This window comes from Muscardinus avellanarius, assembly GCF_963383645.1.
Source record: "Muscardinus avellanarius genome assembly, chromosome: 8".
Taxonomy (NCBI): domain Eukaryota; kingdom Metazoa; phylum Chordata; class Mammalia; order Rodentia; family Gliridae; genus Muscardinus; species Muscardinus avellanarius.
In genome coordinates this window covers 83,571,955-83,585,581 of record NC_137794.1, presented here as the reverse complement: position 1 = coordinate 83,585,581, position 13,627 = coordinate 83,571,955, and the positions used below count along the sequence as shown (strand labels likewise).

Sequence of the window (13,627 nt, the reverse complement as noted above, 5' to 3'; positions counted from 1 at the left end):
TCAATAGTAACAAGAGAACTCGGCATTCTTTAGACCTACGAGGAGCTGCACTGGCTGAGCTCATCACACGTTCAACATTTCAAAACACTCCTTTGGAGCTGGATTCTGTTTTTATATCCACTAAAACAAAGAAGTCAAGCCCAAATTCACAAAGCAAGCACAGTGCATTCCTGATACCAATACTCATAATTAGATTCAATTACTCTTTCATTTAAAAAAAACATTTGTATTTTTTTCCAAAATAAAGCATATATCCTTGTTATATGAAGTTAAGGGAACATGCCTTCTAATATCATAATCTTGTTTTCTAATTGTCCTTCATTGATAACAAAAAGAATGAAGGATTTGACTTCATATTCTTATTTTTATATTTTAAAATAAACATTTTTTTCTCAATTGAGCAACTCTTATCTTCTCTGTGAGGTTAGATATTTCTTTCTGTAATTAATTCCAGTTGAATGGGTATGGTAATGAATTTCTTTCCTATGCAAAAATGAAATCCTTGTTCTGGAATTTCAACTTTCTAACCAAAAAGCCAGTCTAGCTACACAGTTCTCTGATCAAGTATCATGACATCAGAATGTGAAAACTCTGTGATAATATTACAGTATACTCTGTAGCATAGTATATGTTTTCTGATTTTTTTTTTTGGTGGTACTAGGGATGGAACCCTTCTACCTCTGTGCTACTCTCCCAGACCTAGTTTATATTTTATTTGGAAACAGGGTCTCTTAAGCCAGCAAGGCTGGCTTCGAACCTGCGCGATCCTCCTGTCTCAGCCTCCCAAGCGCAGGGATTACAAGCGTGCGCCACCAAGCTCGGCTGACAGATGTTTTTAAAACAACAAGAGATTTGTTATGAATACTTTAATATAATACTACTGGACACAGAGGCTTGACCTGCTTGATCAACATTTTCCACTGTCAACAGCTTCACATAGGCAGAAGCACATGCTGTTTAGGCCTGAGTGTGTTTTGGAGAAAGCAGCCTAGCAACAGCAGGTAGATTATGATCCTTGGAGATAAGCTGTACTGGTTCAAATTCAACCCTGCCACTTATTTATGAGTTTTATATGACCTTCAGGAGAAAGTTACTTCTCTAATTCTAAGGTGCATCATCTATAAAACAGGGATAGTCAATCCTCATAGGGCATTTTGAGGAATGAATAAAATAATGCATAGAAAGTATTAGCCACAGAGACAGGCACAGGATACATGGCTGCTATTACTACTATACTAACTACTTGTATGTTAGGAAGATATGAAACCTTCTATTGACCTGTCTTCTTTTAGTTAGCTGTTTTCTTCAAGTATTAAAACAGCTTTGGAGCAATGGTTCCTTCGGCCAGACTGCCTAGTTGATAAGCTCGGTCCGCTTGTGCCTAGCTGAGTGGCCTGTAATCAAGAGGTTCTGTGCAGGTTGGGTAGGGAAGTGACAGAGCTCCTCTACCACTGAAGGCAGTGTTACGAGACTTAAATGAGCTAGTGCAGGAGAAAGTGCCAGAAGTGTGACTGGGACAGAGCAGTCTCCTGGGATTTTTAGAATTTTAAAGAACCAGGCTAACATTTCTTCAGCTTAAATGGAAACACAATTGTAGCAAAATCTTACTCAATAATTCTCTTTTGGCTTTTAATTAAGACAGTGGAACCCACTTGGATAGAAAAGCATATTCCTTATGAGTCAGCATTCTCTTTTCCTCTGTAATTATGCGTCACATTTTAGATGTCTTACGATCTTATTCTAATTATGCCTTGTGGTAAATATTAGGGAAACAAACATTAGAAGAGTTGATGCCTAGTAACAAGATGGCTTTTAAATGTAAACAGCTGTATTTCCTCAAGTTTGTTTATTTTTCACTTAAAAACAATCCCTAACCAATTATGTCTCATTCTGCTGAAAACAATATTGAAAAAATATGAAACACTAAATTATTTTGCTTCATTCAGGGATGTATTAATTTCTGCACCCTCTCTAAATCCAGCATAAAAGGAGGCAACAGAATATGATGTGTCAAGCTGGGTGTGGTGGCACATGCTTGTAATCCCAGTACTTGGGAGGCTGAGACAGGAGGATCACAGGTTTGAGGCCTCAGATACTTAGTGAGGCCCTCTGCAACTAAGTAAGACCTTGTTTTTAAATAAAGAATAAAAAATAGAGCTGAGGGTGTAACTCAGAGGTAGAATGCCCCTGGGTTCACTCCTTAGTACCAAAAAACCCCAAACAAAACAAAACAAAATAAAAGAATATGAAACGTTGTGGAACATGCCAGGTAGGTCAGGAAACATGGATCTAACATTGCTGCCAACCCAGCCCAGCCTCAGAGACACAGTTATCCTGCACAGTCAAGTCCCTATTCTGTTAAGATTTGGATCTGAAACATCCCTTTAGGGCCCATGATTAAAGCTGTGGTCCCCAGCATCTGGGCTACTGGGAGGTGGTAGAACCCATGGAAGATGGGCTCTAGTTAGACACTGGGGGAATAAGGAGACCGGCCCTCCTTCCCTTCTTTTTGATTTATTGCCAGGAGGTGAGCCTCTTCTGCACCATATTCCTGTGGCAATGTACTGTGCCACCACAGGCTCAAAAGCATCAGGGCCACACACACAGACTGAACCTCGAAGACCATGAGCCAAAACAGACCCTTCCTCCCTTTAGGCTAATCAACTCAGGTACCTCTCAGTGACAGAAAGCTAACTTAAGGTATCCCACCTTCTATCCTAAAGTGGATTATTCTACAGTCTCATAGGCCTTGTCAGGGCAGAAGTGGGAACACAGAGAATGCCAGGGAGCTGTAAAAAAAAAAATGTAGGTTTTTAGCTGGGTGGTGGTATGTGCCTGTGTTCCCAATACCTGGGAGGCTGAATCAGGAGAAGCAAAAGTTGAAGGCCAGCCTCAGCAACTTAGTGAGACCCTATTTCAAAATAAAAAGGGTTGGTGGTATAGTTCAGAGGCAGAACACCCCTGGGTTCAATCACCAGTAAGTCTGTCACTCATAAGTATTAAAAAAAAAAAAAGGTCAGAGACCCAAAATCCCAAGGGTTGAAGTTTATAGGTTTCAAACAATGCTTAATTAACCTATTTATTACATGCTTCCTACAAATGAAGAAGTCTAAAAAGCTTCAGAACAAGGAAGTAACCACCGCCAAAAAGGTTCAGAAAATAGCAAATGGAACCAGTGGATTGAAAGTCTTATGTTTAAGCTTAAATTAGAATAAGAAATTAAATTCCTTTTGAAAAGATACTATAGAATTGATTTTACTGAACCATATTTTCAAAAACATGACCCAGAAAAAGTAAATGTGGCTTACTTTATGTAATAACTAAAAACATTACATTTTGATGAATATGCCCATTAAATTATAATTTAGCATAAGGAATGTTAGTGAAGAAACAATAAGAGGAATAGAATGAGTGAATCCAGCAAGTATTATCAAGATGCCAAGAAAAACTCTGCAGGAAAATCTCACTGAGCAATTCATTGATCCATCATAGAATGGGAAAGCTCTGTCCTGTGAGGTAGGAGCTGGGAGGTAAAGATGATGTGTCACAGAAGAGTGGGGATAGGAAGAATTTTTGTTGTAGAAAACCGAACAGATGTCACTGCTTTTCTACTTCATATGGAGGAGTCTCCTGAGCAGGAATTAGTGATAGTCAAGAAGATTAAAATAAGATCCTGTTACGGTATTGTTCCAACAACTTCGCAGGCATCTGACAGTAACACTCGTCATTTTTCTGCACTTTGAATGGCTGCCGTAGTGTCACCGCAGGTGGCCTCAGAACCGTGAGTGTTTTAACTAGAACTGAGCTTCTCTCTGGTGCACACAAACGACAGCATAGATTAGACTCGGATTTGTACTATTTCAAAACTTCAACGGCATACCTGGCAGCCCACGCACAAAAGGGAGAGGCTGTGGAAAGCCTGGGAATGGTGAGTCAGCAAAATAATCTGCTCCAATCTTCTACACCAAGCCCTCAGGCCAGAAGACCTCAGGAGGTAAAACCAAGTTCCCCAAGACTCCTAATGAACTTTTGTGATTTTATAAATCTTTGACTCTTAATCAACTTTATTCTGCTTGGTGTGATAGTTTTGTGAAGTAAATAGATGTATATTTGCTGACAGTTTTGTATTTTATGTTAGCTTATTTTTCCATCCATTGAACAGGGAACAGATGAACTTCAGTGTGACTGGCAAAACTGCATGTGTGTGAAAAATATAAAACAGATGGATGGTGGCAATTTCAGCAACCTGCTCTATGTAATTCTCAGAGTGAAAACACTGGTCCTTGAAAACAAGCCATTTGAATGGCCTATAATGAACTGTCCAGACTGAACTCTTTCATTAGATTAGCCTAGCAGTGTGCATTTGCCTTACACAAGAAAATACAAGCATTTGGGAAGCATTTTAAAGATGCTTTATTGTGTTTCTGTGGCTTAAACATGGGAGCTTTGAAATTAAGTGATTATTAAATAGAGATAGCACCTAATTTAGAACACAATTACAAGCAGTTAAAGGATAGACTTTATGAGAATAAAACTATGTAGGACAGATGCCTGATGCTTCCCAACTGATCATACATTGTGAATTATTACTCCAGAGAAGGGTGTTTATATCCAATACTGGTTCCCAAAGCTCAGCATATAGAGCACTTGCACCTGTTAAGTGGGAGTGCTTGTTAAACATGAGGATTTCTGGGGCAGCACCTTCCATTTCCTGACTCAGTATTTCTGGAAGTGATGCTTCAAAATCCACATTTTAAACAAGCATCCCAAATAATTCAGATGCAAATATTTATTTGGGTCCCATGGCTTATGAAGATGCACAGAAACATATTCTTTTACTCAGCTGTAAATAAGCAGAAATATAAGTTATCAGACCCCAAGAAAAGCTACCATCTGTATGCCAGGGTCACTCTGAGGGCAGAGATGAGCTGCCCCGTACAGTGAGGACACTGTCTATTTGTGGAAAGCATCAGGCACCACACAGACACTCCTCATGCTGCTGACGAGTGAACAGTTAAGTAGAAAAGAACTGTGCACTCACATTTCGACCTAGACAGGCACTGGGAATTTGCTCACACTAATTTGACAAATCTCTGCAAGAAAACAGGTCCAAACACTCATCACACCTGTAGAAAGACTCAAGGGGGAGCCGTGTGAATGTGTAGAGCTCTCCAGTGAAGACGCCTTGAACCACCGGGTAAAGGAGCTCTAGGGAACTGATTCCTTCATATCCCACTCTGGTCACTGGAAGGTAACCACATCAATATTCTTGGTGCCTATAAAAACTGTCACTTCTACAGTATCACTATCTATGTGAGTCAAGAAGTTAAACAACAGTGAAGTATTTTATTTCATCACTTAATCACTCCTTAGATATCTGTGTGGTGATCTTACAAAGTTTAAGATATAGGAGTTTTAAGTGAATACAAATATGATTCAGCATTGTCTTTTAGGCTGTACAAATAGCATGTCTCCTTTGAAGACTGATAGGTGATTCAAGGTCACCATTATGTGTCTTCTGCATTCAAGGTAGTGTGCTCAGTGCTGAAGTTAACACTCAGTGTCAGGCAGGACATGGCCTCTGCCTTTACAGAGCTTATCATCAAGTATGCAAACTCCAAATAAGTCTGAATACAGAAAGACTTCAATAGCACCAGGATGTGTGATACAAGAGCATGCAGTAATGATCTACAGTCTGAGGATCAGACAAGCTTCCCTGAGAAAAGGACAGCTAATCTGAAATGTGAAAGATGAGAGATTACCAGGTGAAGATGAAGGTTCTAGGTAGAGGGAAAAGGATTTACGAAGACCAGGACGGCTAAAGCGTTAGGTTGAGAAAAGAGCATGGCAGCAGCAAGTTGCGGAGTTAGGCAGGGGCTGGACAAAGCAGGACTTTATGGGCCACATAACAGCCTCAGCTACTTTGTGAGGCCCCCCGCCAACTTAGTGAGACTCTGTTTCAAAATAAAGAATAAAAAATAGGGCAGGTGGTGTAGCTCGGAGGTTGAATGCCCCTGGGTTCCATTCCCAGACCCGCAAAAACAAACAAACAAAAAAAAATTAGGGACTTAAAATGCCACTGAAAAGTTTTAAGCAAGAGAATATATTCAAATACATTTTTAATCTGGGTGTATCAGTGCAAGATTGTAGCAATACCTGGGAGGCTGAAACAAGAGGATTACAAATTCCCATCCTGGGAAACTTAAGAGAGACCTGTTCTAATAATATAAATAAATACGGCCATAAATGCAGCTCAGTGGTAGAGCACCTCTATGTTCAATTCCCATTAACAAACACAGCAGAAAAAAAAATTTTTTTTTCAATGTACATCCCAAGGCTCTAGCCTGGATGGTTCTGGTGGGACAGGGCAGGTTCCCAAATACATATTTTAAAGTGGTTGCAGGGAATCTGCAAACTAGGAGATTCAAAACAAAATTACTGAGTAATTCATCAAAGATCATATACCTGGCAGGTAGGGAAGCAGAGATATAAAACTAAACAGTGTGCTGTTCAGTAATCACCAAGTTATGTTGCTCTTCCATCGAGGGAAAACCACTATGGTATGTTCTAGTAGAGGTAGGCCTGCATTGAGTATTAATTTGCTTCTGGGCTTGCATCAGTGAAATACCTAATCTTAGAGCAACATTAAGAGATTGCATGGTTGTGCTAGGAGAGCAATAGCATAAAGCAAAGTGTAAATGTTGGATGAGAAAAAAAAAGCTAAGAAAGTTTAGATGCACCACCTTTCTACATACAACATTTAGTGTCTCTCACTGGTCTGTGTATCTTAATCTATAACTAAGAGCTGGGCTTGGTAGCACATGCCTATCATTCCAGTTACTCCAGGAGGCTGAGGCAGGAAGAATGCTAATTTGAAGTTAGTTTGAGAAACTTAGTGAGATCTTGTCTCAAAATAAAAAATAAAAAGGGCTGTGGATGTAGCTCAGTGGTAGAGCTTCTCTGGGTTCAATCCCTGTACTGCAAAATGAATAAATGAATGAATGGATTAGAAAAGCATTAAATAGAAAAAGGGTTTGCATCGCTGGTAGTATTTACTCAAAGAAATAGCATTTGAGAAAAATATCTAGAAGAAACAAGCACCATCCTGTATCTGTAACCTAGTAGAGTACTAAAAGTGCTCGATAATTCCTTCCTTCCTTCCTTCCTTCCTTTCTTTCTTTTCTTTTTTCTTTTCTTTTCTTTTCTTTCCTTTCTTTTTGGTGGTACTGGGGTTCCTGGAAACCCTTCCACCTTCGGGCTACACTCCCAGACCTATTTTTTTTATACTTTTTATTTGGAAACAGGGTCTCTTAAGCCAGCGCGGCTGGCTTCGAACCTGTGCAATCCTCCTGTCTCCACCTCCCAAGCGCTAGGATTAAAAGTGTGCGCCACCACGCCCGGCTCATTTTTTAAATATATCAGTAATAGTTTATTTTCAGCAAAGATTTACTTTTCCACCAAAATAGAGAAACTCTTAATGAATAAGGTAACTTACTATTTCTAGGCTTTAATAGTTAAATTATTCTAAATTAAGCAGAAAGCTGAGTCAGGATGGAAGACAAGGGGCTTTCAAGTGCAGGTCTCTATTATCATTTCAGATTAAATCAAGTATATTTCGACAATCCACAGTAAAACATTACCATAGAACATAAACATCTGAGATAGACAACCTCTTCAATCAGAGTGCTTCTAAACAATACAGTATCATCACTTTAATTACCTGATTTCAGGAGATGTAGAGCTTTCATTTGTGTCTGTCCTTTTATTTCTTGGAAATGTTGGACCAGCTGGAGGCATCTCACCACTTAAGCGATCTGGGAAGATGCGGTCTTTATTCAAATTGATGTCTGAATAGGGGCAGTTGGCAGCACTAACGGATTAGAAGAAAAAGAAAAGAATACTTCCATTAAGCATACTTAATTCTTTCAATTAAAATGACAAGGCTACATAATATAAAATCCCAAAATTGAACTGAATATGTTATATATATTTATATGTATGATTAAACAGCATAAAATATTTTGTCTTTCAAACATAATTTAGGTATATTCTTATATAAAATAACTCTTTGCACTAGATTTAAGAAGCACTTTGCTGCAGTCTTTGGAATGAAGCAATGGTCATGGAAGAATTCTCTATTGTTCAAAGGTAGGCAAGCTTGTATATATCTGGGAACAGTGAGCCCCAAGAAAGAAATGCTTAGAAGGGTTGGTGATAGAGGTGGGAGAGAGATTGGTCTGATAAAAGGAGATCTGCTTTCTAAGGGGATCCTCCAGGCCCCAGGCATGAGCTATTTAATTTCCTTTGTAACAGTTACTGCCCTCTAAAAGAAGAAAGATCCCCATGGAATATTTCTGACTCTATATCACCTATTTCTGATGTCCTAGAAAATATACACAAAAGATGAGGGTAATCTTTCCCCTAACAGCAAAAAGATTCAGCTTGGATAATGATCATCTAGCTCCTTTCCTTTTACCCTGTGCCTGCAGGTTGGCCTATCAGGCCTCATGTAGTGACTGTTTTAGTTACCTAAAAGAGCAAATCAAGATCATTAAATGTTAATTTGACATTAGTTTAGTAGATGTCTGGGCCTCAGTATTCCAGTCTCTAAAACAACTTGGCAAATCAAGTGTCTCGGGTGCCCTATACACACTGACCTCTCCAACTAACTGCCTATCTTGGCCCTCTTTTATTAGATTATAAGTCTTTTCCTTCCCTCCCATCTTTCCTTCCTGGAAATTGAACCCATGGCCTTGAACATGCTAGGCAATCCTTTACCACTGAGCCCCAGGAATGTTTCTTAAATCTGGAAAGTGTTTTGACCTCAGGAAAATTTTATTTGTGCCTTACAGTTTCTTTTCTTCAGTTTAGGTGATGATGAGAATGCTGCTAATCACCCAGGGAGAATTTTTAAACAGTACATATCTACATTCTAGCAAGAATATCTGATCCATAACCTTGGCAGAAGGAAGGGAGAGTTTGAAAACGCTCCCAGGTAGTTCTAAAAATGGCCTATAAACCAGGCAATGGGACATGCTTGTAATCCTAGTACTTGTGAAGCTGAAAAAGGAATATCCCAGGTTCAAGTGGTTAGCCTCAGCAACTTAGACCCTGCTTGAAAATAAAAAAAAAAATAAAAAAGATCTGGGAATATAGCTTGGAGATAGGATATTCAATCTCAGTGGCCCCCACCCAAAGAAAACAATAACAAAGGCCTATGAAGTCTACCACAGCTACCTTGCAAGCAAAAATGCAATTTCTGTTTTATTTTACTACAAGCTACTCTACCCTGGTATCCTAAGCAAAAGAAGAAAATAATCATCTGATTATATATTGATATAAATTCACATAATGTTAACCCAACATTAACAAAAGCAATAAGCTATAGTGTTTATGGAGCACTTACTAGAGATCAGATTGTGTACTAACTGCTTCACGTGCAATATTTTACTTAATTTCCCCAAAGTCCAATGAAGAAAGCATTTCATGTGACAAAACTATGGCTTAAAAAAGCTAAGTGACTTCTGTCTTTAATTATTTCATTTATTTGTTCAGCAAGTATTTATCAAATATTTAATGCTATTTATTTTTCTAGGCATCAGAAATATAGTGGAAAGCCGGGTGTGGTGGTGCATGTTTGTAACCCTAGTACTTGAGAGGCTCAAATGGGAGGATCTGGTTTCTTTACCTCCCACATCCTGTATTTTTTATTCTTTATTTGTCAGGGTCTCACTAAGATGCTGAGGTCCTCACTAAGTAGCTGAAGCTGGCTGTGAACCACTACTCTCCTGTCTCAGCCTCCCACGTACTGGGATTACAAGTATGCACCACCACACCCGGCTGGACTTCAACTTTAAAATGATAACTTAGGATTCTTTATGGGGAGATTTTAAGAGGGCAGAATGGAACAATGTGGCTATTTAAGAATAAAGATATGATGGGCCAGGCACAGTGGTGTATACTTATAATCCTAGTGCTTGGGAGGCTGAGACAGGAGAATTGCAGGTTTGAAGCCAGCCTCAGCAACTTAACAAGGCTATCAGCAACCTAGTGAGAGTCTGGTTAAAATAAAAAGTAAAAAAGCTTGAGCTATAGTTTGGAGGTAGAATGCCCCTGGGTTCAAGCCCCAGTACAAAAAAAAAAAAAAAAAAGGAAAAAGAAAAAGAAAGTAAAGATATGATGCTTCAATGTTTATGGCTGAAACAGAGAAAAAGTAAAAAGGATAGTCATGGTATCTTCTGCAATCCCAAGATGGCCTGTGAGTGGATAGGGGATAGTACATGATATAAAGGAAGGGTATGAGGATAGCCTTTAGGTTTCTGGCTTACAGAACTGGTGAAAACAGAGATGCTCCACTCCCTGAATAAAAATGAGTAAAAAGAGGTTGATTTGGGAGCAATATCAGAAATACTGCTTGGCAAAGTCACATAATGATGAAGCAGCTGAGCCCAATGAGCTCACTATCTTACTCATCTTACTGAGAATGGGCTCACAATTTCACTGCAAAGGGAAGTCCATGTCCAACCACGGTGTCACTTGAATATACTTCAGGGGCTCCTTCTTGGGATACATACACTAATCAGGTTGTGGAAACAAATGACCACAAAGAATTTTACCCAAAGCAGAAAGTAGAAGGAAACTTAGGGAACGGGCATCTGATAGCTCAACAGAAAGGCTAGGAAATCAGGCCTGGAAGGAAGAAGCAGGGTGTCCCTGGCATCTTCCCTGGGAACCATCTGCCCAGGATGTGGCTGGCTGGGGGCAACACTCACAGCACTGGGCTCAGGCTATCGGCCACTTTCAGGCCCTAGCTACTCTGGTTTCACAGAGGGACAAATAAAAATCTGACCCATCTTTCAGTACCCCTTGAAAGGGAAAACTCAGATGGCAGTGCCCACTGGGCAGGTCTAGGTCTTCTGCCCACACTGTAACTGCATGGGGAAGGGAAGAGCCCTGTTCCCTGGTGGCAAGGTGGCACCCTGCCAGATGCTGACCTTGATTTGGGCAGAGTACAAATGTCTGCTTCTACCTCTGGGTGACACTCCCAGACCTATTTTTTTTTTAATGTTCTTTATTTTTGGAAACAGGGTCTCTTAAACTAGCGAGGCCGGCTTTGAACCTGCGTGATCCTCCTGTCTCTGCCTCCCAAGCGTGGGGATTACAAGCGTCTGCCACCACGCCCGGCTCTGCTCAGTGTTTCTATCAAAATGTCCTAGGGTTACCTCATAATAGACAGGATTAAAACCAAATTTACCATCTCTGATGAATTCCACCCCACTTAAAAACAATTATAAATGCAACTAGCTCCTTTTGCTGTTCCTGTTCTCCATTTCTGACAAAGGAAATAAATTAATTTACCTCAGATCTTAATCATCTTGGAACCCATTATATTCTTCATTCTTCATATTGTGTATTTTTTACTACAAACTTATCTATTGAAATATTCTGACAAAAAGAAAACCCAAAGACCATTTTTTTTTTTTTTTTACAAACAGCATGCAGTTAGTCCTAGAACAGCACAGCCATCATAAAATTCACTCATCATCACACTCTTGGTAATTATTGAACAATGGTTGCACATCTACCTTGAATATGACTGGATATAAAGAAAACTTGAAGCAGGAAAGGCTTGTTCCTAACCCCCAGACCTCTTCAAATACTGAAAAGACTAACCTAATCTTGCATAGGCCAGGGCCCTAACTATACATCACAGGTACAGTGTAGACAAATTATGTCATAAGCACTACAAGGGCAATCATTCATATTTTTGTTGAATAAATAAATGAAGAATGAATGTCTCTCCATCACCTTATGTAAACCTGGTTAGTTCAGAGAAAGGCAACAGTGGTGGTGAGAATGAGGCTTACTATCAAAACACCTTTTTTTTAACACACTGCCAAAGAGGAATTTCAAACTCAATCTAACGTAGGGAAACAACCACAGCCCTCAGCAGAAATTTAGTAATGAGTAAGTAAAGATTATCCACTGGGGAGATGCTGATGATGAGCTATAGATTATTCTTCTCTATTCTGAGCTGCTCACACCTATTCTCACACCCTCTATGAGAAGTGGAGTACCAGATGGCTCCTCAGGCAGGATTCCATGTCACAAAATGCAAACGTGTACAGAGCCACAAGGGGATGAACATTACTCTGAGTGGAATCAGGGAGCCTGGTTCTGAGCTTGATCTACAGCTTTGCCCTTTACTCAATAATGAGCAAGCACAACCCTCAAGACTGTTTTCTCATGTGTTAAATGAGGATGGTAACAAGTGACCATGCACTGAGCACTGCATTTTCTAGGCTAAATTCCTCCTTTGCCTTCCCCCTCCTTAAGAGTCCTCAAGGCCTGAGGACATTCTGTAGATGTAGAACCTGAGGCTGATCATGAACCCTGGCTGTCTCTTAACTATAACACAATAGAGGCAAAGAACAGTATGCAATATCAAAGAATTTCCTTGTTTGTTTGGTCCTAGGGATCGAACCCAGGGACAGTCTACCTTAGAGCTATACGCCCAGCCCTAAATTTTATTTTGAAACAGGGTCTCATGAAATCGTGAAGGGCCTAAGTAGCTGAGGCTGGCCATAAACCGCAATCCTCCTGTCTCAGCCTCCCCAAAGCTAAAATTACAAGCTTGTGCCACCACGCCCAGCTGAATTTCCTGATTCTTAATCTGTGACAATGAGTTGATGTGAAAGCACCCGTCTTCTCAAAGGGAGCTAATGCCTATCCTCTAAACATGCACGGCTCATATGTACTCCAGGCTTACTATGGGCCATTACTGTTCCAAGCACTTCAGATGAGCTAAGTTCTTTGTCATGCCACTCCTATACATCATCAGATACTATTATTTTACAAAGAAGAACACTGGCACAGAGAAGGGACGTATTAGCTCAGTCATAGAAGTTTGTAAAATAATTGTTACATGATGTCTTTCAAGTCAAGCCAATCGACAGACACAACTCAAGTATTTCACTATTATACCCACTCCATTAAATACTCCTAAATAAGAATTACAGTGTAATTTACAGGTAATCATGTTTTCAAGGAGTTGGGATCATGCCTATGTCTGTTGCCTGAAAGAGCATAAGAGACAAGTGATTTGTATCACATTAGAAATATCGAGCATTCTGTTCAATATTTCTTCTATAATATACAAATACAAGTTATTACTTTTAAAAGTGCATGTAAAATTTAAAAAAATTATTGGTGCTGATTAAATATCTAAGCAGAGTTCTCATTAGGCTTATGATAATTTCTAGCTTTTTATGCACTAAGTTTTAGTGACAAAAGGTTAGCAAAGTTTTTCATATATTGTGTGTATACTCAACCATGGATATATATACGTATATATTTACATACAACTCTTTACAATGGCAAGAATGAAATGCAATCTTTCAGAGAGCAAAGGGATAGATTCACACTGTAATGTTCTCTGCTATAATGACTTTATTATCCCATACCTTGTTCTATTAGTAAATTATTCTGTATCAGTCATTTGTATACTTGCCCCGTGGCCCCTCTCAGGAGGAAACACGGGTCTAGTTCATCAGGTAAGGTGAAAGGCCACCTTATTCACTGCTTTCCATCACTACTTTGAAAATCCTTTTAACCGAGGTATTTCCGG

The 13,627-nt window shown here is 39.5% G+C and overlaps 1 protein-coding gene across 2 annotated transcripts in view; it reads right to left on the bottom strand.

The window, feature by feature from the left end:
* The window catches only part of L3MBTL3 (L3MBTL histone methyl-lysine binding protein 3), a gene marked incomplete at both ends in the record, with an annotated part of 105,380 nt that overhangs the window by 26,010 nt on the left and 65,743 nt on the right, over positions 1–13,627 (bottom strand). For both annotated transcript variants that reach the window (XM_080700740.1, XM_080700741.1), the window contains one exon: positions 7,721–7,870. In XM_080700740.1, coding sequence (XP_080556866.1) covers positions 7,721–7,870 — 150 coding nt within the window. The remainder of the gene's footprint in view (positions 1–7,720; positions 7,871–13,627) is intronic.